This window comes from Barbus barbus (genome assembly GCF_936440315.1).
Source record: "Barbus barbus genome assembly, chromosome: 32".
Classification (NCBI taxonomy): domain Eukaryota; kingdom Metazoa; phylum Chordata; class Actinopteri; order Cypriniformes; family Cyprinidae; genus Barbus; species Barbus barbus.
This window is the reverse complement of record NC_136760.1, coordinates 28,904,343-28,927,484: the sequence shown is the minus strand read 5'-3', so window position 1 is coordinate 28,927,484 and position 23,142 is coordinate 28,904,343. Positions and strand designations below refer to the sequence as shown.

General features: G+C 38.0%; 1 protein-coding gene across 1 annotated transcript in view; it reads left to right on the top strand.

Annotated features, from left to right (window-relative positions):
* Positions 1 to 23,142, top strand: part of LOC306851922 (ryanodine receptor 2) — a 155,991-nt gene that overhangs the window by 24,379 nt on the left and 108,470 nt on the right. The window contains exons 2-16 of the mRNA XM_079388432.1: positions 1,793 to 1,912; positions 2,980 to 3,084; positions 10,187 to 10,261; positions 10,361 to 10,439; positions 11,128 to 11,240; positions 11,335 to 11,434; positions 11,635 to 11,731; positions 15,614 to 15,688; positions 16,770 to 16,926; positions 17,630 to 17,794; positions 18,905 to 19,026; positions 20,282 to 20,465; positions 20,812 to 20,947; positions 21,244 to 21,339; positions 22,081 to 22,199. Of these exons, the coding sequence (XP_079244558.1) occupies positions 1,793 to 1,912; positions 2,980 to 3,084; positions 10,187 to 10,261; positions 10,361 to 10,439; positions 11,128 to 11,240; positions 11,335 to 11,434; positions 11,635 to 11,731; positions 15,614 to 15,688; positions 16,770 to 16,926; positions 17,630 to 17,794; positions 18,905 to 19,026; positions 20,282 to 20,465; positions 20,812 to 20,947; positions 21,244 to 21,339; positions 22,081 to 22,199 (1,743 nt within the window). The remainder of the gene's footprint in view (positions 1 to 1,792; positions 1,913 to 2,979; positions 3,085 to 10,186; positions 10,262 to 10,360; positions 10,440 to 11,127; positions 11,241 to 11,334; positions 11,435 to 11,634; positions 11,732 to 15,613; positions 15,689 to 16,769; positions 16,927 to 17,629; positions 17,795 to 18,904; positions 19,027 to 20,281; positions 20,466 to 20,811; positions 20,948 to 21,243; positions 21,340 to 22,080; positions 22,200 to 23,142) is intronic.

Here is a 23,142-nt window from a genome sequence, read left to right as displayed (position 1 = left end):
GTCTATAGGCCTGTCACGATAACAAATTTTTGTTGTGTGATATGTTGCCCCAGAAATAATTGCGATAAGCGATATTATTGTCATTTTAAAGACCATTTTATGCCACTTAATATATAATCATAATGTAACAGCATAATAATGCAAGAAGGCCTACACACTTCTAAATGACAACAAACTTGTCTTGAATTTTTAATAATATTTAGATCATGGAAATTATCAAAATATTAGATACCTTAAAAAACATGAATAAATAGTAAATAAACATTTTCTAACAAAAAGTACAAAGTAACAAGTAGAAAAAAAGAAAAATGCACAAAGAAATTGTATGGAGATTTTTCCATCTACAGATTTTCCCCTGACCTTCTTTTCTCTGTAAATTAAGGGTGCACACTATTGCTGAAAAGCACAATCACTACTTAGCAGTCAGATGTCCGTCAGATCCCTAAACAAGACTTTTTGTTTTTTTAAATTTGAACTAGCAGCTCATGACTACACCACGTTATGTATGAGAAGCTACAAAAGACACAGGCGCAAGTGGAATGTACAAAACATGGTGACATTAAATATAATGGGTGATATATTGCGTCACCAAAAATGATTGAGGTCATACATACATATATTGCTCGATAAGTCGATATGTTGATTATTGCGACAGGCCTAATGGTCTATTACTGAACCGATACCGAATCGTCCTTGTCTGCATCATGATGCACCGTAGAAATTATTAATTTGGACACCCCTAACACACACACATGCGCACACACACACACACACACACACACACACACGTGTGCTGTTCTCCTGCAGTGCTGCCTGTATCTGCAGTGCTATGTTGTGAAGTTCTCCTGCAGTGTCTGGTGTGTGTCGGCTCTCCTCTGTGATGTCGCCGTTCAGGACGTGCTGCAGATAATGTGAAGCTGAGCGCATCTCACACACACACACACACACACACACACAAGCAGCTTCTGTGACATCAGTCTACAGCTGAGCTGCGTTTGTGCTGATTCCAGCTTTATTCCAGCTCACACACACACACACACACACACACACACACACACACACACACAGGAGGTTACGAGGGAAATGTGGAGGGGTTTCCTGGTGGACGTGGAGCCCCCGCATCTCACACACACGAACACACACATGCGCTCCACATCCATCAGTGTGTGTAGGAGGACATTCAGAAGCACATTTAGAGCTGCAGCGCTTCATCTGACTATCTCTGACCCCCTGAAGCCTGAAGCTCTGAGGATCATGAATAGTGTTGATTATTCCAGAACATACAGTACGTAACATCTTCACTCGTTCACTCGAGATTGCACTTGTTCATGTAGTGAGAATGTGTGCTTGGATATGAAAATCCTTTTGGCATTATGATTATTGTTTAGTGCAGAGGACTGTTTTGTCAATCAAACCACTAAAATATTTTCTTAAGATCCACCTGAGATTTTAATATAATATATCTCCATATGCTTTATTTTGATTATTTTAAATTATATTTGTTTCAAATGAAATATTTAATCTTAGCAGTCTTTCATTTTATTTTAAGTTGTACTTTTTTCAATTAAAATATTTAATTATTTTAGTGAGTATTTTTGATTTTTTTTTTAAAGAATTTTTATTAAAATTTAAATATTTTCTCTGTTTTTAGTAGGTGGTTTATTTTGATTCTTTTTATTTTACATTTATTTAAAATTTGATATTTTTATGACTGAATGCATTATTAGCTCAGTTTGTGAATCTCTGCTCCAGATGACGGTCAGTGTGTGGTGTTGATGTGTGTTTGTTTCAGGATGATGAGGTGGTCCTCCAGTGCTCCGCGATGGTCCATAAGGAGCAGCAGAAGCTCTGTCTGGCTGCCGAGGGCTTCGGGAACAGACTCTGTTTCCTCGAGTCCACGTCTAACTCAAAGGTACGAGTCTCACATCTTCTCTCTTAAATCCCAGCAACACTCTAATGAGAATAAAGTATTTCTGCTGCGTTGAGTTTGATTCAGACATCATTTCACCACGTCAACAAAACTCTGATAATGACAGATTAAGAATATTACATTAACTTTTACAATTGATTTCACTGTAAAATATTGAAAAAAAAATTATTTATTTTTTTTGAAGAAAAAGTATTCTAAAAAATCATTAAAACAGTTTTTAGTAAGTAAAGAGTATTCAAACTCATTGTGGATCAGGATTGATCGTTCAGTACGAAGCTGAATGAATCATCAGAGAGTCTGCTGAGGCTGTGAATCATTTAATCATCGCTCCCATAAAGACTCCTCAGGAGATGAGAGGGAGCTATAATTCTGTTTGATTGCTCAGGTCTGTCTGAGGAGCTCACATCATGATGTTTCTAATGGCACTGGCCTCATTTGACTCATTCTGTCCTCAAATTGCTGCCGGAAATAATGTTTTGCTCTCATTGTCATACTGATCATAACATGCAAACACAAGCTACATTTATCTGCTCGAGAAACACACAAATCTAGCCAACTGAAGCACAGAGACTCATCAGATACTGAACCTGCAGCCTTTTAGTCAGCAGCCCAGATCTTCACAGTTAGTCCAGCAGGCGCTGCTTTGAGTTTCTGTAACCCTTGTGTTAACACAAAATTGAGTTTTCAAAAACACTGGTCAATCTGGGATTTTTAATTTTTTTTTTTATTTTTACGACCGTTTCTCATTTACGATCAAGAACATGCCTGCAACGTTTTGAGGTTTTGTGGAATGTGTATGCAAAAGTTTATCACGATTATGATGTTTAATTTGACCCGCAATTTCTTGGTTAACGGCAGCTGCGTAGAAACCCCCCCCCACCACCACCACACACAAAAAATTAAGTATTCTGATGCAGATTTTTATCAGTTCAAGCACGGTTATTTGGCTGGGAATAAAACCCATGATCTTGGCATTGCTATCACCATGCTCTGCTGTAAATAGTATAATAATAATAAAAAAAGCTGTGCTGAATGATGTATCTTTCCAGAACGTTCCTCCAGATCTGTCCATATGCACGTTTGTGCTGGAGCAGTCGCTGTCTGTTCGAGCGCTGCAGGAGATGCTGGCCAACACCGAGGAGAGAGCGGAAGGGGTGAGTGCTGCTTCTGCCACGCTTTCACTGGGACACACACACACGTGTGCTCTTGTCCATCAGAGATCTCAACCAAAGCCATAAAAATCTGATTGAAGCAAGAAAATAGATAGAAAATCTGAAAGCATGAGTGAGCTACTCCTCCCATAAAACTCTCACCATTATGACATTTGACAGGTGATTTATTCACCAGTAATGGATGGAGATGAGAAATCCTGTCAGTGTGTTAAGGCCATTGCACACAAGTCCAAAATTTTCACACGTTGAAATATAAATACGACCTCACGTTGTTTCAATCACGTGTACAAACTTTCGTCCGTCATTAAAAAATTTGGATCGGGTTCGACTTTCTACGTTTTCCGCATCCGTAGCAAGCACTTTGAGAGGTGTTTTGACAATTCAGAGCCACAAGCAAACACCAAAATCCAGAATGGTGATTGTCAAGTTGATCCACTTCGTCTCGCTGCACAAAGCACTGTAAAGATCCGCAACAGATTGTTTAATACGCATCGGACTCAGTGTGCAAAGTTTCTGTGCGTGACGAATTTTTAGGATGAGGAATACGAAAAAACGCATGTGAAAATTTCGGACTCTGTGCAAGGACCTTTACAGTTTAAAAGTGATTGAACTGCATGAATGTGAATATAAAGTGAACTCACAGTGTTACAGAGTCAGCACTGACACAGAGACATTTTAAAAGTGATTGCTTGAGATGAGATCTGGTGATTGTGGCTCAATAGCGTCATGTGATTTTTGACCGTGGAAGTGTTGAGATAGAGATGAACACTTCCACGGGCCCAAAATCACATCTCTATATCAAAGAGGCGTTCTGTCCTGATAACACAGCTGAAGATCGTCTGCAGATCGTAATGCAGATTCCCCTGCGCCGCTGATGACGAGTGCTGGGTGTCACGAGAAGGTTCACAATGATTGAAGACTGATTTGATGTCACTCAGTTGCCATAGAGACAGAAGCATCAATGCAGCATTACTCTGCTGTCTGAATACGGCATTCTTCACTGTCCCATTACTGTTATTACAGCATCAGTGTAACACAGCCTTGCTTTGTGTCGTGGGAACGATTAGATATGTTGTAGTAATGTTTAAATCTATTAACCTAGTATGTTATCTTAGTATGGTATATTTAAAAAGTCATCAAAACGTTTATAGGAAATATAAGTTTGTCAGTACTTACAAAGCAACATTTGCTCCCAAAATTGTTAATCAGATTCATTTATGCTAAATCTGTAATTCTGTGTGTGTGTGTTTGTGTGTATGTGAGTGTGTGTGTGTATGCCAGTGGTGTGTGTGTGTGCAGGTGAGTGTGTGAGTAAGTCTGCGTGTGTGTGTGTGTTTGTGAGTGAGTCTGTATACGGGAGTCTGTGTGTGTGCGCGAGAGTGTGTGTCTGTGTGTGCGAGTGTGTGTGTCAGTGGTGTGTACGACTGTTTGTGAGCGAGTCTGTATGCGCAAATCAGTGTGTGTGTGAGAGAGTGTGTTTGTGTGTGTGTGTGTGTGTGAGTGAGTGAGTCTTTATGCGCATGTGTGTGTGAGAGAGAGAGTGTGTGTGTTTGTGTGTGTGTGTGTGTCCTGTGGCGGCTCTGACTCATCTGCCCTCCGTTTGATCTGTTGGTGGGTTCATGCGGTCAGGTCGGCCGGTCACATAATTCACTCTGGATCACAGGTGTATTATCTGTTCCAAACCTCTCTGTGTGTGTCTATAGCCAGTTAGCAGAGACACACAGGAAGTGACACAGGGATTTGGATGGTGTTGTTTGTCTTATATTTAGGCACAGCATCATTTGATTTGATTTAGATTCAGCAATTCACAAACGTTTTCTCAGCTGAAACTTCTTGAGTTAAAATATTTTCTTGAAGTGTTGGAATATTTCAATAATTTAACAACACATTCTAAATGTTGCTGGTCACATGACATGCAGCACAAAGTGTCTTATTTAGTTTTTTTTTTTTTGCAATTATGTATTTGAATTTTTTTCAAATAGAATATTTCATCTTTCTTTAGTAAGTGTTTTGATTTGTTTATATTTTAATGTTATTTGTTATAAATTGACATTTTTATGATTGAAATATGATTTATGATTCACTATATATCCCAAGCTCATGGTCTGATTATTATTTTGTATGGATGGATCAGTGTTGTTTGAGGAAGAATCACGTTTGCTTCTGTGAATTGATCGGTTTCACCCTCCTCTGCTCTTCCTGTTGCTGCACTGGAATAAATAAATAACAATCCTGAATTACATCCACAGTGGAGTGTGTGTTTGTGTGTGTGTGAGTGTGTGTGTGTGCCGTAGGTAGAGCAGTGCTGGGTAAAAGAGGAGATCTGGAGGAGTAAATGCTGAGCGTAGCAGGAGCGCAGTGAGATGCAGTGGGTGTGAGAGAGAGACAGACAGATCCTGCCAGTGCAGAAGTGTCTCACTGCGCGTGAAGAAGCGTCACATGTGGAGGAGGAAAAGGGAAGATCAAACCCAATCGCTGCTCGCCCCTCGCTCTGAATCACACTTTAATGATGAGAGTTCTCTTTCAGGTCCAGTTGGCATGATCACATTTGCAGGCGCTCGGAGGATGTGATGTAAATCTTATTTATAGAAGTCTGATGTGCGGCGAGAGAGAGTTTAGTCCTACACACTGCGATGAAGCTTCAGAGCTGATGGGTGGAGTGTGTGTGTGTGAGGGCTGTGCAGACTGCACCATAACACACACACAAACACACAGTGTCAGTATGTGGAGGTTCAGTCTCCGTTCACTCATGTGTTCAGTTATATAAGTGCAGCGCTGCCGTTTGACTCCTCGTGAACATCAAACTAACATCCATATCAACATCTGAGACGAGCGGATCAGCTACAGCAGATATACTGTAGGAAATAAACAACTCTGACACTGATATTTGTGTTTGATAGAGCCATCTGACTGATTCACGATCACAACAACAAATAATTCAGCCAAAAAATACTGAATCTGTCATGATTTACTCACACTGCTCTTTTCACCAACAGTTCAGTGATGATCAAACTCTGAAAAAGAGAAAAGCTCCATGAAGTATCATAAAAATAGTCCATACTAGATCATACGCAGTATTCCAGGTCTTATAAAGCCATGCAATGATTTTATGAGATACAAATTGAAATTAAAATTATTATTGAGTTTTTAGATCTCATTCAGTTACAACACACATGAGAACCAATGGTGTTTTACGTATAAAGTATCATGTGACTTAAAAAAAAAAATATATATATTATTATTAATATTGTTTAAAAAAAAAAGATTCTCCATATAGTTTTGGTGAAAAATATGTTTTCTTCTTCTTCTTATAATCTCAGATATGCTTTCGCCAGATAGTATTGAACAGTTTGCTTTAGTTCTGTGACAGCATAGAAGTCCATCACTTAATTTGGGAAATAATTATTTAATTTTATTGTCTTTACAACATTGCAATGCTTTTCTCATTCAGATTTTTATTTTTTTTTTAAACGTAAATATATTCTTGATATTTTAGGTAGGGGGTCTTTAACGACCAGTTATCATCAAATGTGGAGGCATCAAAAACATTGAAAAGCTGATGTTGACGGCTGTTATGACTCTTGGCGCTTTTGTTCCTTTCTGGAGTTTGATCCTTTCATTGAATAATGATTCTGCCAAACATGAATTATTCCCTCTGACGTGTTCTGATCACGTTGAGATGTTGTGTGTGATCTGAGGTCAGCATGAGGCTCTTCTACTATCTGCTCTCTGTTTCTTTCTCATTCCAGCTGTGACTCATTTATTAATGATCTAATAATTGATCGGACTCACTAACTGTGCGATCATACTGCAGGAAATGATGTTTTAGCCTTTGTTTTTGTGACTAAAAACAAAAAAGCATTTCAATGAAAACATCCACATCACGGCTCCGTTCATTCATGAGCAGAGGATGACCTTTGACCTCTGATGACCCTATGGGTGTATTGATGATTTCTTTCATCAATCGAATAGTTTTTTCCCTAGTGATTTTGGTGTGAATGTGACAGATTCACCCACATCAAATAACAAACATTTACAATTAACAGAAATATTAATTGAATAACAAAGAAACAGGAAACCATAGGATTTAACAACATATCCCATCATCCTCTGCTGAAATTTTGGAGTCTGATATGTTTCTTCATGATGATGGAAGCATGACGTTTCCTTTCTTTTCTTTCTGTTGTGTGTCCATTGCTCCACAGCTCATAGATATGGAGAAATGGGTACGTGGATTCACACACACACGCATACACACACACACACACACACATGTTGGGTTTCCATGTTTTATGGGGACATCCCATAGGCGTAATGGTTTTTATACTGTACAATCTGTATGTGCTATTGCCCTACACCAACCCTACACCTAAACTTAGCCCTCACAGGAAACATGCTGCATTTTTAGATTTTCAAAAAACTTTATGCTGTATGATTTATAAGCTTGTTTCCTCATGGGGACCAAAAAATGTCCCCACAAGATTAAGATTTACTGGTATTACTATCCTTGTGGGGACATTTGGTCCCCAGGACGTGATGAATACCAGGTGCACACACACACACACACACAAACACACACACACACACACACACACACACACTCACACACACACTCACTCATCTGCTGCATGCTCCTCATGCTCCTGATCTGAGATCAGCATGCTCCTCATGTCTGACTGCATGGGATCCAGACATTCAGCCCTTGTTATGACTCTTATTGTCATAATTTCACACCAATCTTTTCTTTTGATCGTTTGGGTTCTGCCTTCATTAAAGGAACGGATCAGACTGAGATGAGAATCAAACCCATATGATGTTCAGTCCTCTGTGAAACACTTAAGGAGTGATTCAGCAGAAAGTTCACGCTGCTCGTCTCATGCTCAGTTTGTGTGAACGTCCTTTAATGCTGCAGACATTATGCTCTTCCTCACTATTTGTATCTTGTTTTACAGAACATCTAAACATTCATGAATCAAGATGCATTTACTGGAGTTGTACAATGATGTCAGATAAGAAGTTTTGTTTTTGAAAAATCTATAAAAATGAATTATGCTTAGAATAAGAAACAATATCTGCCAATGGGGATGTTGATTTTTCTGAACCCCATTGGCAGATATTTGTTGTTAACCATATAAAGCCTACATTTCTAAGATCTCTAAATTATCAACGTAATCAAAACTTTACTGAAAAGAATTGCATCTTACTTTTGGTCACCTGAATATCACCATCTGTACTAAATTGCATATTTTTGCAATTTTGCAAGTTTTTTTTCTTCCATATGCTCACTATATCAGACGATATAAGTCAAGTCACCTTTATTTATACAGCGCTTTTAACAATCCAGATTGTGTCAAAGCAGCTTTACAGGATCAAATAGGAAAATAGTGTGTTTTCAGTTAAAGGCAGCTCATCATTGAATTCAGTGATATCATCATCCAGCTCAGTTCAGTTCTAATAGTATTTATGCAATCAAGTCTACGATATCGCTGGAAATGAAGTGTCTCCAACCAAGCAAGCCAGAGGAACCAAAACTACATCTGTAAGCCATAAAGCCTGAAAAAAAGACTACTATTTAATTTGCCAGACCTTACTGGTTAATGTTAAAGAATTATCAGAAAACAAGACTTTTTATTATCTTATGTTATTGTGCATCTCCAGTGAATGTATCTTGACTGAAGAATGGTTAGATATTCCAGTAATGATGAAGTTTGCTCACTTTCCTGCATCACATATTCTTGTTCATTTAGATTTGTTTTTGAGAATTTCATTTTTATTTTATATGGAGGGAAATATTTTTCTGAGCAGTCATATTGGATGATCTGTACTGATCTGCGGTCAGTCTGATCGTTGACCTCTGAACTCTGCGAGCTTCATCTGTGTGCTTGTGTTCTTCAGCAAAGGAAGCGATCATGTGACTGACAGTGCTGCACAGTATACACTGAACACTGACCGTTCTCAACAGTAAGCAAAACAGTATGCAGTATGTAACCATACATTAGTCACATGACCTCATCAGTGAGTGACGTCCAGTTACCTGCAGATAAAAACATTTCTAAATCAAATCAGTCAGGAAAATCAATCACACTGGAAATGGAAGGTGTAGTATGTGATGTTGTAGATCATTCCATGCATCCAGTGCACAGTGTACATGCTGCATACTGCAGATCATTCAGTAGTGTGTTAGTGTATGTTGATGGTTGCATCATGAGCTCTAGATTCTGATCTGTTATTAACAATGTCTTTCTTCCTCTTATGGGCCACAGAAATTCATGATGAAGGTAGGAGTCCATGTGTGTGTCCGTTGTTGTGCGTCCCGCAGTGATGTGATGTAGTGTAATGTAATGTAGCTGTATTCCAGTGGGACAAAATAGAGCGAGCACTGGAGTGAGTGTAATGAGAAAATAAAGGTCCTGTTCTTCCTGTCCTGAAGCATTACTGCAGCCATTACCTGATACACACACACACTCGGCCTTGAGAGAGCCATTAACACACACACACACACACACGAAGTGCTGATTCCCAGGAACATCAGCCTCACGATGGAAAAACACTCAAACACATTTAGACTCGTCTGACGTATCAGGATTCTTCATGTTTGTTTATGGTGTGAACATTGATATTTGTTTTGTACATTTATATGCAAATCGATTGTTTTGAAACAGAAGTTTTACTAAAAATAGCAAGGTACTTTAAAATAAATATTTAAGTTGAAATGGTTTTAAAATAAGTTATCTATTATATGATTTTAAAATATTATACATGCTCTTAATATCGATGGATAAAACAATAAATAAATGAATAATTTAAAATACTCTATACACACACGCGAGCACATATTTTATATATAGAAATGTTTAATGTATTTTTTAATATGTATATTTATATTGAAATATTTGTATACGTAGACATTTTTTAAAATATATTACTTATTTAAATATGTAAATATGATGTTATAATTACATATATATATATTTGTGTGTGTGATTAGGGTGGTGTGTGTTAATGAGTCAAATTAATTGAACAGTCGTGAGTGTGTATCAGTGATCAGTGTGTGTGTGTGTGTGTGTGTGTGTGTGTGTTTCAGACGGCGCAGGGCGGAGGTCACCGGACACTGCTCTACGGTCACGCAGTCTTACTGAGACACTCCTACAGCGGGATGGTGTGTGTTTCTCTGACAACACGTCTGTGTGTGTGTGTGTGTGTGTGTGTGTGTGTGTGTGTGTGTGAAATTCACATGTCGATGTGTTTCTCTCTCCAGTATCTGTGCTGTCTGTCTACGGCTCACTCGTCCACTGATAAACTGGCGTTTGACGTGGGGCTTCAGGAAGACACGACAGGTGATGTCACTTCCTGTTTACGTCCCCTGATTGAATGTTTTGCAGAAACATGTGCTGGTCATATTTCATCACAAAATCAGAAAACAGAAATAAAAACAATGAGAATGAAGCCTGTTCTCAGGACCATTAGGAGATTTTTTTTTTAATTGTGACATTATTTTCATTATCCTTATTCTGTTTACTGTAATGCAGAGTCTTTTAGTATCATTGAGATGCTGATATGGTTTTTGTTTATATTTTGAATTATGTTGTATTTTCATGTTAGTTTTAGTTAAAGTTTTAGTTATTTGTGACCCTGCAGCACAAAAGCAGTCATGAGTAACACAGGTATATTTGTAGCAATAGACAACAATACATTGTATGGATCAAAATTATACATTTTTCTTTTATGACAAAAATCATTAGGATATTTACTTTGACAACTTTAAAGGTGATTTTCTCAATATTTAGATTTTCTTGCACCCTCAGATTCCAGATTTTTAAATAGTTGTATCTCGGCCAAATATTGTCCTATCCTTACAAATTTATTCAGTATTCATGTATAATTCTCAATCTCAAATCTTAAAAAATTGACCCTTATGACTTGTTTTGTGGTCCTGGGTTTTTATTTGTTTTTGGTTGTAGTTTTGTATTGATATTGATTTTGTTTTGTATTGAACTGTGTGTATGTGTGTGTGTGTGTGTGCAGGTGAGGCGTGCTGGTGGACCATCCACCCGGCGTCCAAGCAGAGGTCAGAGGGTGAGAAGGTGCGAGTGGGTGATGACCTCATCCTGGTCAGCGTGTCATCTGAACGATACCTGGTGAGTTTTACCAGAATCAGAGCCTGATGGCTGCATGTCAGCTAAAACTCGTCAAAATGATGCTGATGAATCTGAGTGTGTCTCTCTGTTCCAGCACTTGTCATATGGTAACGGCAGTTTGCACGTGGACGCAGCTTTCCAGCAGACGCTCTGGAGCGTGGCTCCGATCTGCTCCGGCAGTGAAGTGGCTCAGGGTAAGCCAACATGTGTGTGAGTGTTTGACACGCTTATGTCACGCTACATTCCACTTCCTGTTCATTTACATTTTATGCATTTAGCAGATGCTTTTATCCAAAACCCATGACCTTTTGCGCTGTTAACGCTGCTAATGCTCTACCACTGAGCCACAGGAACTCACAGGAACTATTAATTTACTCAGCACCGTGTTTTTCAGGCTTCCTGATTGGTGGAGATGTTCTGCGGCTGCTACATGGTCACATGGACGAGTGTTTGACCGTCCCGTCAGGAGAACACGGAGAGGAACAGCGCAGGTCAGGGTTCATCTACCTTCTGATCCAGTGGTGTTTACAGATATAAAAGTCTAGTTCATGCAAAAACATCAAATCTGTCATCATTCACTCACTCTCATGTTTTTCCAAAGCTGTAGACAAGGGCTGTCAAAATGGCTGAAAAACTCAATTTGAATTTTGTACTTAAATATTATCAATATTTGAATTATATTCTAATTTAAAAGGTATCATTTCAGTTAGGCGGAAAAAAAGATTTTGACTTCCCTCCTGAGGCAGGCCACAAGCTTATAAAGCAACAAAATAACACGACTATCTTTGAAAAAAGTGCTTAATGTTTATAACCCATATATATAATTAGGTTGCTTAAACAATTGGAAACAAAACAGCATCATGTAAGTATGTATAGTTTAATACAAAGGACCGAAAACCAATCACAAAGTGTACTTTTTCTATTTAAAAACATGAGATGCAGTGGGATGGGAAAACCGGCATAAAGTCTAGAGACATGTTTATTAAAAGTTTAATTTGCATTAATTTTACATGCTTTCTAAACATGCGGATCTCTTGTGCGAGACACGAGTGCAACGCTGATAGATGTCCTTATAGAAAATGTGATAAATATGTGTTCTGTGTGAACGGCTTGGTTTCAGTTTCACCGTAAACAAGATCTTCTCCGCATCGATGTTCTCTTTTTCTGTAATATTCTGAATGAACCGCATAGCAGCGCCGCATCTAGTGGCTTCACCTGGATAAGCTATGAAAAACATTCAAATGCAACGACACTCACATCTTCATCACATCTAGTGTGCCACTGATAACGCTGCCTGACACACACCTAAAATTAGAATGCAACTGATGTTCATTCGTCTGTGGCGCACCGGAAGAGATGCTTAGCAGAACGTTCCAGCTGCTGTTTTTCTGTACAGTGAGAGTGAATGACACAATCATGTTTGGTGAACTGCTCCTTTTAGGGGTCCGTTTGCTTGCTGACACCCTGAATTTGGACTGCTGCTTTCTGTTCCTGTGGGTCAGTGGTTCTCAACCAGGCGACCAGGGTCCACCAGGGGCCTCGAGATGACTTAAAATGATTTAAAATAAAACAAAACAAGCATTAAAATAAGCTAAAATAACTAAAAAATCAAGATATTTCTTATTTTAATTCAGCCCCTCAACAACAATTTGTTGCCTTTGAATAAACAGGATTCACACAGTCTTGGAAAACCTGGATTTATAGTATGAGGAAGACTTGTTTTAAAGGTGTGACCTTCCAGCTGGAAAATTTATAAAATGCTAAAATGCCATGGGCATTTTTATAATGAATGTACATTTTTCTAGTTATGCCGAGCTCTGAAGTATTGTATCGGGAAGAAATTGTGAATAAAAAATATTTAAAAAATCATTATCCAGTAAATCGCAAAAAAACCTGGAAAAGTTCTGCGGATTTGTTGGTTAAAAAGAGCAGGAACCTTGAGCAACTTTCAGCTCTTAAAACATCTGGAATTAAAATTGATTGTACAGAAACTTTGAATATTGTTGTGGCCAATAGGGTTAAAGCGGTTGAGAAGCGCTGGTGTAGATGATGTGGAGATGTTGTGTTGTGTGTATCTGGTTCTTCATGGTTCACTGCTCCATCTGGACCGTGATGGTCAGCGCTGTGTGTTGAGGTTTATTAAACACTCTTTATAGACTGTGATGCGTTCATCTTCTGAGGTCAGCCGCTGCGGCTGGATGTTGTCGGTGTCCATTTGAGGAGAAATGGATATACATTTTTGCTTGTATCTAAAGGGCCTGCATCAAAATAAGAGTTTAATGTGCTGTGTAGATTAGGGTGAGAACTCCATGAATGACGCCTTGACTAACTAACTGTGCAGAATATGAGCCCAGTATCTCACTACAGTTTCTCACTCTCTCGTAACACACCGTTGGTTCTCCTGATGCTAAAGTAGGACGTTTGCTTGTTCTTCAGTAGAAACAGAGGCTCGGATGAGAGTCTCTCGGGTCTCGTCGTGAGCTTCTGTGAGACAGAATGAGATCTGGTGTGGCTGTATGTGTGCTGCTGTAATTACAGAAACACCTGTCCTCTGTGGGACATCAGGCACAGATAGAAATGTGTTACCCTGTTCCTCTCTCTACCACAAACTATTTAACCCAGAAAAAACAGACTGAGATCTAGATCCCTCCTAAAACCATTCAACAGACACTTAATCATTCAAAATAAATAATAGCTAAATGTAGTCTGGTGTCTGCAGTGGTTAGATGAGCTTCTGAGGTGATTGTGAGCATATACTGTGATTATGAGAGCATATGTTATGATTATGAGTAGGGTTGGGAATCGAAAATCAATTCCAGAATTGGATACTTATTGTAAAATTTTAATTTAAATTCCACCTATCAATTTCTGTGTGCGCATCTCTTTTTTTTAAGTGGTGAAAAGGGCTGTTAAAAATGTATTTGTCTTTGAATCATTTATTCAAGAGATTCATTCAAAAATACTGATTCATCCAGTAATGAAACAAGAACATCTCGAGTGAGTCATTAAATCATTCCAATCATAAATTCCATGTGATTTTATTTAGTTAGTCTATTTTTTTCTTCAGAATTGTGAGAGAACTACAACCTCCATAAAATAAAAAAAAAGTCTAAATTTATCCAGAATCATGTGGCTCACAAACAGCTCTTAATCGAGTCCAGTGTGGCTGATTTTTGTTCATGGTATTCAGCATCAATTAAATGTTTTGCAAAAAGAGATGGAATAAATATGTTTGATATCTAAATCTTTGACTTCATTTTCGAAACTGGGAATCGATAAGCAGAATTGGAATTGATAAAATTGAAACGAAACCCAACCCAACTTGCATTGCATTCAGGGTCTACAATCGATCAGTTCTTGCATTCCCTGGCAATCGAACCCATGACCTTGGCGTTGCTGTTTGAGCTACAAGAATGTATAAATCATTAGTTAGTATGAGTTTGAGCTCCTCAGCTTCACATATAAAGCTGAAGTCTGTTCCTCTCAGGGTTTGAGTTTCTCTTTATCCGTGTTTCTCGTCACCATTGGCCTTGAGCGTGTCACGTCCGCTTTTGAATGCATGAATTCAAAGAACGTTTCTCTGTATCCATCCGTCTCTTTAAACTCGAATAAGAGATGTTCTTGCACGAGTGTTTGTGTGTAGGTGTGTGTGTGTCTTTCTCTCTCATTGGTGTAAAGCAGCAGTAGTTGAACCAGAAACGTTCCCAGCGCACATCTTGTTCCAGACGCTGATTGTGATCCTCAGACTGCAGTTTGAGGTCAGACACAGACCGTCAGGAGGAGACGTCTTATGAATGATGCTGTCTTAATAATCATTGTGTGTATTTTTTATCCACATCTACAGCCTGAGCTCCACTTCTCAACCTATTGTTTTAATGTGGTGGTTTTTGTTTTGTGCTGCACAGGAAGCGATGTCATTATTGGCCTCAATTCTTTGCACTACTTCTGCTGTGCCAAAGTGTCAGGAATTTAGATTTTCAAATTTCAAATTTTGATTTTCAAGGGCATTTCCTTGTTTTTTTCTAGCCATATACAGTTTTGTGAGTCCATAAAAAAATAAAATAAAATAAAATAAAAATCAAATACTTCAGTCAAATCATTTAACTGAAATTATAATTCATTTGTCATTCAGAACAATTATGGCTGTTAGGTTTTGGGCTTATACTGATAATATCTAATATCTGATCTCTAATATCTGAGAAAACATGCTAAGAACACAGTCAGAAACAATGAGATTTGAAGTATTTTGTTCATTGAGCTCTGCTTCATTTGTGATTCTGCTCTGCATTGTTCCGTTTAAAATAGCAATGTACTGTAGATTTACAATATGAACTGATATGTAGACACTCATATGTTGGTTTTGTCTCCTCCAGGACAGTGCATTACGAGGGTGGAGCCGTGTCCATCCACGCCAGATCCCTCTGGAGGCTGGAGACGCTTCGAGTGGCGTGAGTGAATGAGCGTTTCAGTGCTATGGAGGAACTCTTGAGTGCATGAGTGCACCTTAAATGAGATCTGTGCTGTGTTCTATCTGTCCTACTGAGGGAAAAGGGCAATAAAACATCTCTGAATGCGACAGCCGGGGACACATGCACTGCCACTTTTGAATAAAATACGTCAATGAATCAAATGCATTAGCTTCCATTTTTATTTCAGTTAATTTTTACTATTTATAAAAGTGTGGAATTTTAAAAATGTTAAGTCTCTTCTGCTCACATTGGGTGCATTTATTTGATCAGAAATACAGTAAAAATATTGTGAAATTTTAATGCAGTTTCAAACAGCTGTTTTCTATGTGAATATCTGTTAAACTGTAATTGATTTCTGTGATCAAAGCTGAATTTTCAGCATCATTACTCCAGTCTTCAGTGTCACATGATCCTTCAGAAATCAGTCTGATATGCTGATTCCGTTTCAATTTATTATTAGTTCTGTTTACACATTTAGAAAATGATGTGACATGAAGTGAAAGACACAAAAGGGCCTTTACTGTTGTACCTGTAGAGCACAGACTGACCCTGTGTGCTTCCCATCATGCCGCAGTGCTGATGTCATCAGGACAGCGATCTCCTTCACGTTTGACCCCTCTGGCAGCGGCCAGGTTTGCGTTCCCATGAAGCCTTTAATTACACACTGCAGGACATCAGCTCTTCTGCTCTTCACAGACTAAAAATAATCCAGGACGCTGAAGTTGGAGCGTTTTATCAAAGTGGCATTTTTGGGTTGGGGCCAAATACTGGAGCAGGAGACCAACAGTTTACTTTCTGCTTTTGAATTACAAATCAACGTCTGTTCAGGTTTTCATCGTGAGCATCTCATCATTTTCTCTCTGAGTTTCTGAGCTACGGTTTGTCGTGAAAGCATCATAATAGTTGATCGTATGCACTATAAATCAAGTCTTATGAAGCCAAATGATGCTTACTGTTTGATACCAACATGCATTTCAGTCATCATTGGCTGACTGGTTTAGTGTGTGTGTGCCACAGTGCATTGTGGGTGAGCTGAAGCCTGTCCTCTCGCTGTGTGCAGGTGGAGCGGCAGTCACATCCGCTGGGGTCAGCCGTTTCGGTTGCGTCACGTGACCACCGGGAAGTATCTCAGCATGATGGACGATCAAGGGCTGCTGTTAATGGACAAGGAGAAAGCAGACATCAAATCAACGGCTTTCTGCTTCCGTTCCTCAAAGGTGAGCTGAACCTGAAATGCCTCAAATACTCGTCATTAGATCAGTTCATCTGCATATGAGGATCAAAATACGTTAAAATAAATTCTGACATAGTTCCTGAATTTGAATTGAATTGGTATTAAAGCATCAAACTGGATAGTGCCTTGGTCATGTGTTTTTATAATTAAAAAAAGAATAATTGATGGCTCTTAATTGTTTTATCAATATTGATTAATATGAGTTTAGAGAAAACGTGTTTTACGTATCAGTGATTAAAAATGTCATTGTTATTTTTCTAATGATTATGGAAAAAAATTGTTTTAATAAATAAAATATAAAAAAGAATTTCAACTTTTTGTCTCACAATTTTGACTTTTTTTCTTGTAATTGCAAATGTTGAGAATTAGCAGAATTTGAGATATAAACTATAAAAAAAGATTGCTCAAAAATAGTTGCAATTACCTGTTTTAATAATTTAATATTTACACAATTGTTATCTTCCATAATTGTGTTCATAATTATTACACATTTTTAAGTGTACCTATTTTAATGATTTGTGTTTTGATGAAGTACACTGTTGAACTGTTTGATTAAATACAGTGAATTTCTCTTCCTGTGTGTTGAGAGCTACTGAATTCAGATTAAAAGGAATATGGTTTTTATATTGAGATTTTTGCTGACTGAATCAGTGTTTACCCATGATCCTCTGCTCGTCCTCCTGCAGGAGAAGCTGGACTTTGGCCTGAGGAAGGAGGTGGATGGGATGGGTGTCCCGGACATCAAATACGGCGACTCTGTCTGTTATATCCAGCATGTGGACGCTGGGCTCTGGCTCACGTACCAGTCTATGGACGCCAAGTGTGCACGAATGGGCGGAGTTCAGAGGAAGGTGACGTCAGCTGAACGTAACGTGGTTTTATATGAAAGCGTTTGACGTAGGGATGCACGGAATATTATCGGAATGATACCGGAATCGGCCTATAATGGCTTAAAATGTAAACATCGGTATATGTCTTGCCGATAAGATAAATAACTCACATGCGCTCAGGGTGTGCTAGTGATAAGCTCAAGTCAGCATTGTGGTCATTCTTGAAGCGGATTTTTGCCTGAATGGTGATTATATTCACTGTTTTTGATCGCTGCATTTAAACTGAGAATGCATGAACAGAATGACGCGTCCAGTGCGCAATAGATTCAACGGTCATTAGCGCATGCAGCAGCGACAGCCTCCTCCGAGTTTTAATTCCCTAAGGGGCGCTGTTGGCCTACTTGTAATAAAATGAAAGTAAATACACAAATAACATTAAGATTGTATTTCTGATTAAACAAAGCAGTCACTGATGTCGTAAAATCACGAGTATATTTTGATTTAAAGGTCAGAAGATATAGCTTACATGAATAAAAATCACAAACATGACACTTGTAAATTAAATCATTTTAATATATACAGATTTATTTATTAATGTAGTTTTTTTTTTTTTTTTTTTTCAAACAGATTACAACTACTTTTCTTTAGATCATCTACAAATGTTAACTCTTCAAATAAAATGGTAAAGGTTACCATTGCATCTGTCTGAAAAAAGTGATTGATTTATTTTATTGTTTTTTGTTTAGTTTTTTTATAAGTTTTTGTTAAAAACTAACCAAAATTTAAAATAATTTGTTTAGAATCACTGCACAGGAGAGGCTTGGTGTTGTTTCCAAACAAAAGGAAATATATCGGTATCGGCAAAATATCGGCATATTGGATATCGGCAAAAATCCAATATTGTGCATCCGTAGTTTGACGGGATCTGAGAGCGTGTGTTTGTGTGTGTCACTGTAAGTTCAGTGTGATGGATTCATTCATACGTTACGCCTGTGAGCTGCTCCTCAGAGAGATTCATTACAGACACGTCAAACTCTCACACCCACATCATTACTGCTTGCAGCGCACACACACACACACACACACACACACTCGAGTGGATGATAAATGTAATCTGTGTGTGTGTTTTAGGCAATCATGCATCATGAGGGTCACATGGATGACGGTTTGACGCTCTCGCGATCACAGCACGAGGAGTCGCGCACCGCTAGAGTCATTCGCAGCACAGTTTTCCTCTTCAACCGCTTCATCAGGTAACACGTTTACTTCTGATTGAGGACTTTGTGTTGACGTTTGATGAGCAGTGATCTTCACAATCACTTTATGAGTGAAGGATGATCATTCATCACACGCTAGAGATCTGTACCTGAAGCACACCTGCATAAATTAACTTTTAAAACTGAAGAAATAGATCAAATTAAGTCCAGCTGGACACAGATGTCAAAAGCAGCTACATCTGAAGTTCTTCTCTCTGACACTTGTGCATCTGGAAATATGTGGTAGAATATGTTTCCCATGGATTTTCAGTGCATTTAGTTGAGTCAGTCTGACATCAGCTGCATTTAGGTGTTTAAATATAATCAATATCTGGCAACAGGACATTGTTTTTCTGCTTGGGCAAGCAATAATAATAATAACGTTGTCATAGAATTGTTTAATATGTATTTGTTTTAAATAATACAGTTTTTAAAGAATTCAGGTCTTCTCGGGTTCATTTGGCATATTTGTTTAAAATTTGTTTAAAATTTCCAGAGAACCCGAGGTTACTACAATCGGTCTCCGAAGATTATCATCGTTATTCGAACACGGCAGCATTTCTTTGTTAGGGTTAGTTTAAAATGAAGTACTAAAATAACTAAACTAAAACTGAAATAAAAATGAATAAAAACCATATAGACATGTTTTACAAAAAAACTAACAAAAATGACAAAAACAACTAAATTATTCCAAATTTAACTACAATTAAAATGAAAACAGAAAGTATAACAAGGAAAACTAATTCAAAAATTTACAAAAAACAAGATAGTATCTCAGTGATACTAAAATAATATTGTCCCGACCTGTGTCTGAGGTACATATCAAAGTTTTGGGCCAGAGCACTCTCAGATCCAGGTGAACTCGTGAAAACCTCACACACACACACACAGACACACACACACACACACACACACAGATGTTTGCACTTGTTTATGCTACATTGTAAGGACCAAATGTCCCCACAAGGATAGTAAAACATGACATTTTTGACATTGTGGGGAGCAGCCTGTGGTCCCCACGAGGGAAAAAAACAATTAAAAACAGTAAATTATGTTTATTGAAAGTGTAAGAATGCAAACAGGTTTTCTGTAAGGGGTAGGTTTAGGGTTAGGGGATAGGATAATTAGGGGATAATTAAGTAAAAGCAAGTAAGTCTATGGAAAGTCCCCACAATTCACAGAAACACACACACAGACTCACACACAGAGTGTTTTATCTGTTAACGGTCCTCTACCTCCTCCCTGAGCGCAGGGGTCTAGACGCTCTGAGTAAGAAGGGGAAGACATCCACCCTCGATCTGCCCATCGAATCGGTCAGTCTGAGTCTTCAGGATCTGATCGGATACTTCCATCCGCCCGACGAGCACCTGGAGCACGAGGACAAACAGAACCGCCTGCGAGCGCTCAAGAGCAGACAGAACCTCTTCCAGGAGGAGGTATGGATCACAGAAACACCAGACACAGCGTGGGATTTGTTTCATTTAGAATCAGAGCTCTCCTGTTGTTGTCTCCATGTGGAAGAAGCACAACTCAAGTCATGTGATTCACAATACACTGAACAGAAATCTGGTCTAGGACTAACTATGAAACCAATTTCACTCAGAAATTGCTAGTAAATATCACAAATAAGTAACGCATTGAATTAAACTCGAAATACTGATGTAGAGAAACTGACATAATACTATCTTTTAAACCATATGCTAGATTTTAAAAGAATCATCTGAGACAGTGCTAGTATTTCAACTGTAAGCTGGATGCATGAGTGTGTGTGTGTGTGTCTAGGGAATGATCAACCTGGTGCTGGAGTGTATCGATCGTCTGCATGTGTACAGCAGTGCGGCTCATTTTGCAGACGTGGCCGGTAAAGAGGCAGGAGAATCCTGGAAGTCCATCCTGAACTCCCTCTACGAGCACCTGGGTACGAATTATATTCCAGCACTTTCCATCTGCACACATCAATAACCGGTGAAATCTGCTGACTGCGACTCAACCGAGTCCTGCTGCACGAGAGAGATGCACTGTGTTCACAATCACTCACTAGTGTTTAGCATAGTGCACTACTGCTGTAACACACACTACACACACTGTATATATATACTGCATACTGCTGTGATTCAGTAATAGTTAATCTGTTCCTCATGAACCTTTCAAGAGCTTCATTCCTAATGAATCGTATTATTCCCGTCACATGATCATCTGTCTGTCTGCTTGTAGCTGCTCTGATCAGAGGAAACAGGAAGAATTGTGCTCAGTTTTCCGGCTCTCTGGATTGGCTGATCAGTCGTCTGGAGAGGCTAGAAGCATCGTCCGGTATGTAGTGTTATTTGTGACCCGTGCTGGCAAAATGACTAGTAATACGCACGGGCTAATTTTGAGCTACAGGCAAAAAAAAGGCAAAAAGGTTGAATTTGAGATTTGTTTGTTTAAATGAGTTCATTAAGCCCTCATCTAGCAATCCCTGTGCTCCAAATAGTAATTAAACATCTAAAAGTATCTTTATTAGTACGTTTTCTGAGAGGAGTATCTTTTCTCTGTTTATTTGTAATGAACACACTTAAGTGGTTTATACATTTTACTGTTTGTTTTTCTTACTTGAATGCTTATGTTTAGATGTAAAATGAAAAAAGTAGGTAATGCACTTGTTTTTTATTTACTTTTTGTATCGGTTCTTATTTATAACAACAAAGATAAAATATCAAAAAAAAAATATTATATAGTGATTATTAATCTAGTAATGATTATTAAGAAAATAACTGGAGGAAAAGATGTAATGTTGCTGGTGATTTTGCTTTGGAACCTTCAGGAAACTTTTAACTCAATTTTTCTCAGAATTGACTTTGCTGACTCCATCGACTTCAAACAGGTGTAGCTCCGTCATTTTTTTGTCCGATTCCAACAAATCCTACATAATTTTGAAGGTATTTTAATAATGTAAACAGTGTAAAAATTGCTCATTGTGACTCATTTTGCAAGCACAGGTCACTTTTATTATAACGAGTGGATCATTATGGTGTGATGATGATGTGTGTGTGTGTGTGTGTGTGTCTGCAGGGATTCTGGAGGTTCTGCACTGTGTTCTTGTGGAGAGTCCAGAAGCTCTGAACATCATTAAGGAGGGACACATCAAATCCATCATCTCACTGCTGGACAAACACGGACGCAACCACAAGGTGACTAAACTAGTGATGCTGCTAACTTAACTACAGTAACCTGACTTTGCAGACGAGTGAGATGATGTGATAATCAGTCAGACTCTCTGTTTTGATCATGTAGTGCTGGCGATTCATTTCAGTCGTTCATTTGTACTGTTCAGAATTGATTCACAGATTATTTTCCCTGTGCAGAAGTTGAGTGTGGCATTCTATTGATGACTAGTTTTCATGCTTTACTCAGTTGGTTGTGTTCTTTATCTGTTGATGTTTAATACTGTCACCTTAATTCAGATCATTACTGATTATATCCCTGTTGTTATGAATCATGAATCATGGCATAGTTCATTAAGTATTTGCATCTGTTTGATTTTATTTCAATGATTTAAAATGCATTTATTCAAATAGCTAAGAATCAGCATAAATCTTTCACATTTAAGGTAGAGTACAAGCAAGTACAAATATTGTGTATATAAACCTGCTTATTGTATATTTCAAACTAGTGTTATTTTAGTATCAACAATAAACTATTACAGTTTTTGATAATATTTAAAATTAGATTTTTATATTTTCTGTTTTCATTTTCATTTTAAGTTTAAGTAATTTTGTTGGATGGGTTTTTTTCCCCCTTTTTATTATACCTGTATAGTTTTTTATTGTTTTAAGTTTATTTTATTTATTTTTAATTATTTTTAGTACTTATAATAAATGAAAATGATATCCGATGTGACGGCACCTACTGGCTTATTAGTGATTCATTTCTACTTTTTCTCTATATTTTGAAATTGTAAAATCACTATTATGAAATATAAAATCATCAAGAAATCAGATTTTGTCCGAATTTTACACTTTGTGTATGAAGTAAGAAAAGTTACAAAGTGCCTTGAAAAACACAAACTTTTCTTCAATTTGAGACTAAATCACACATAATCACTGAAGTTGGTCAGTTCCATATAATACTATA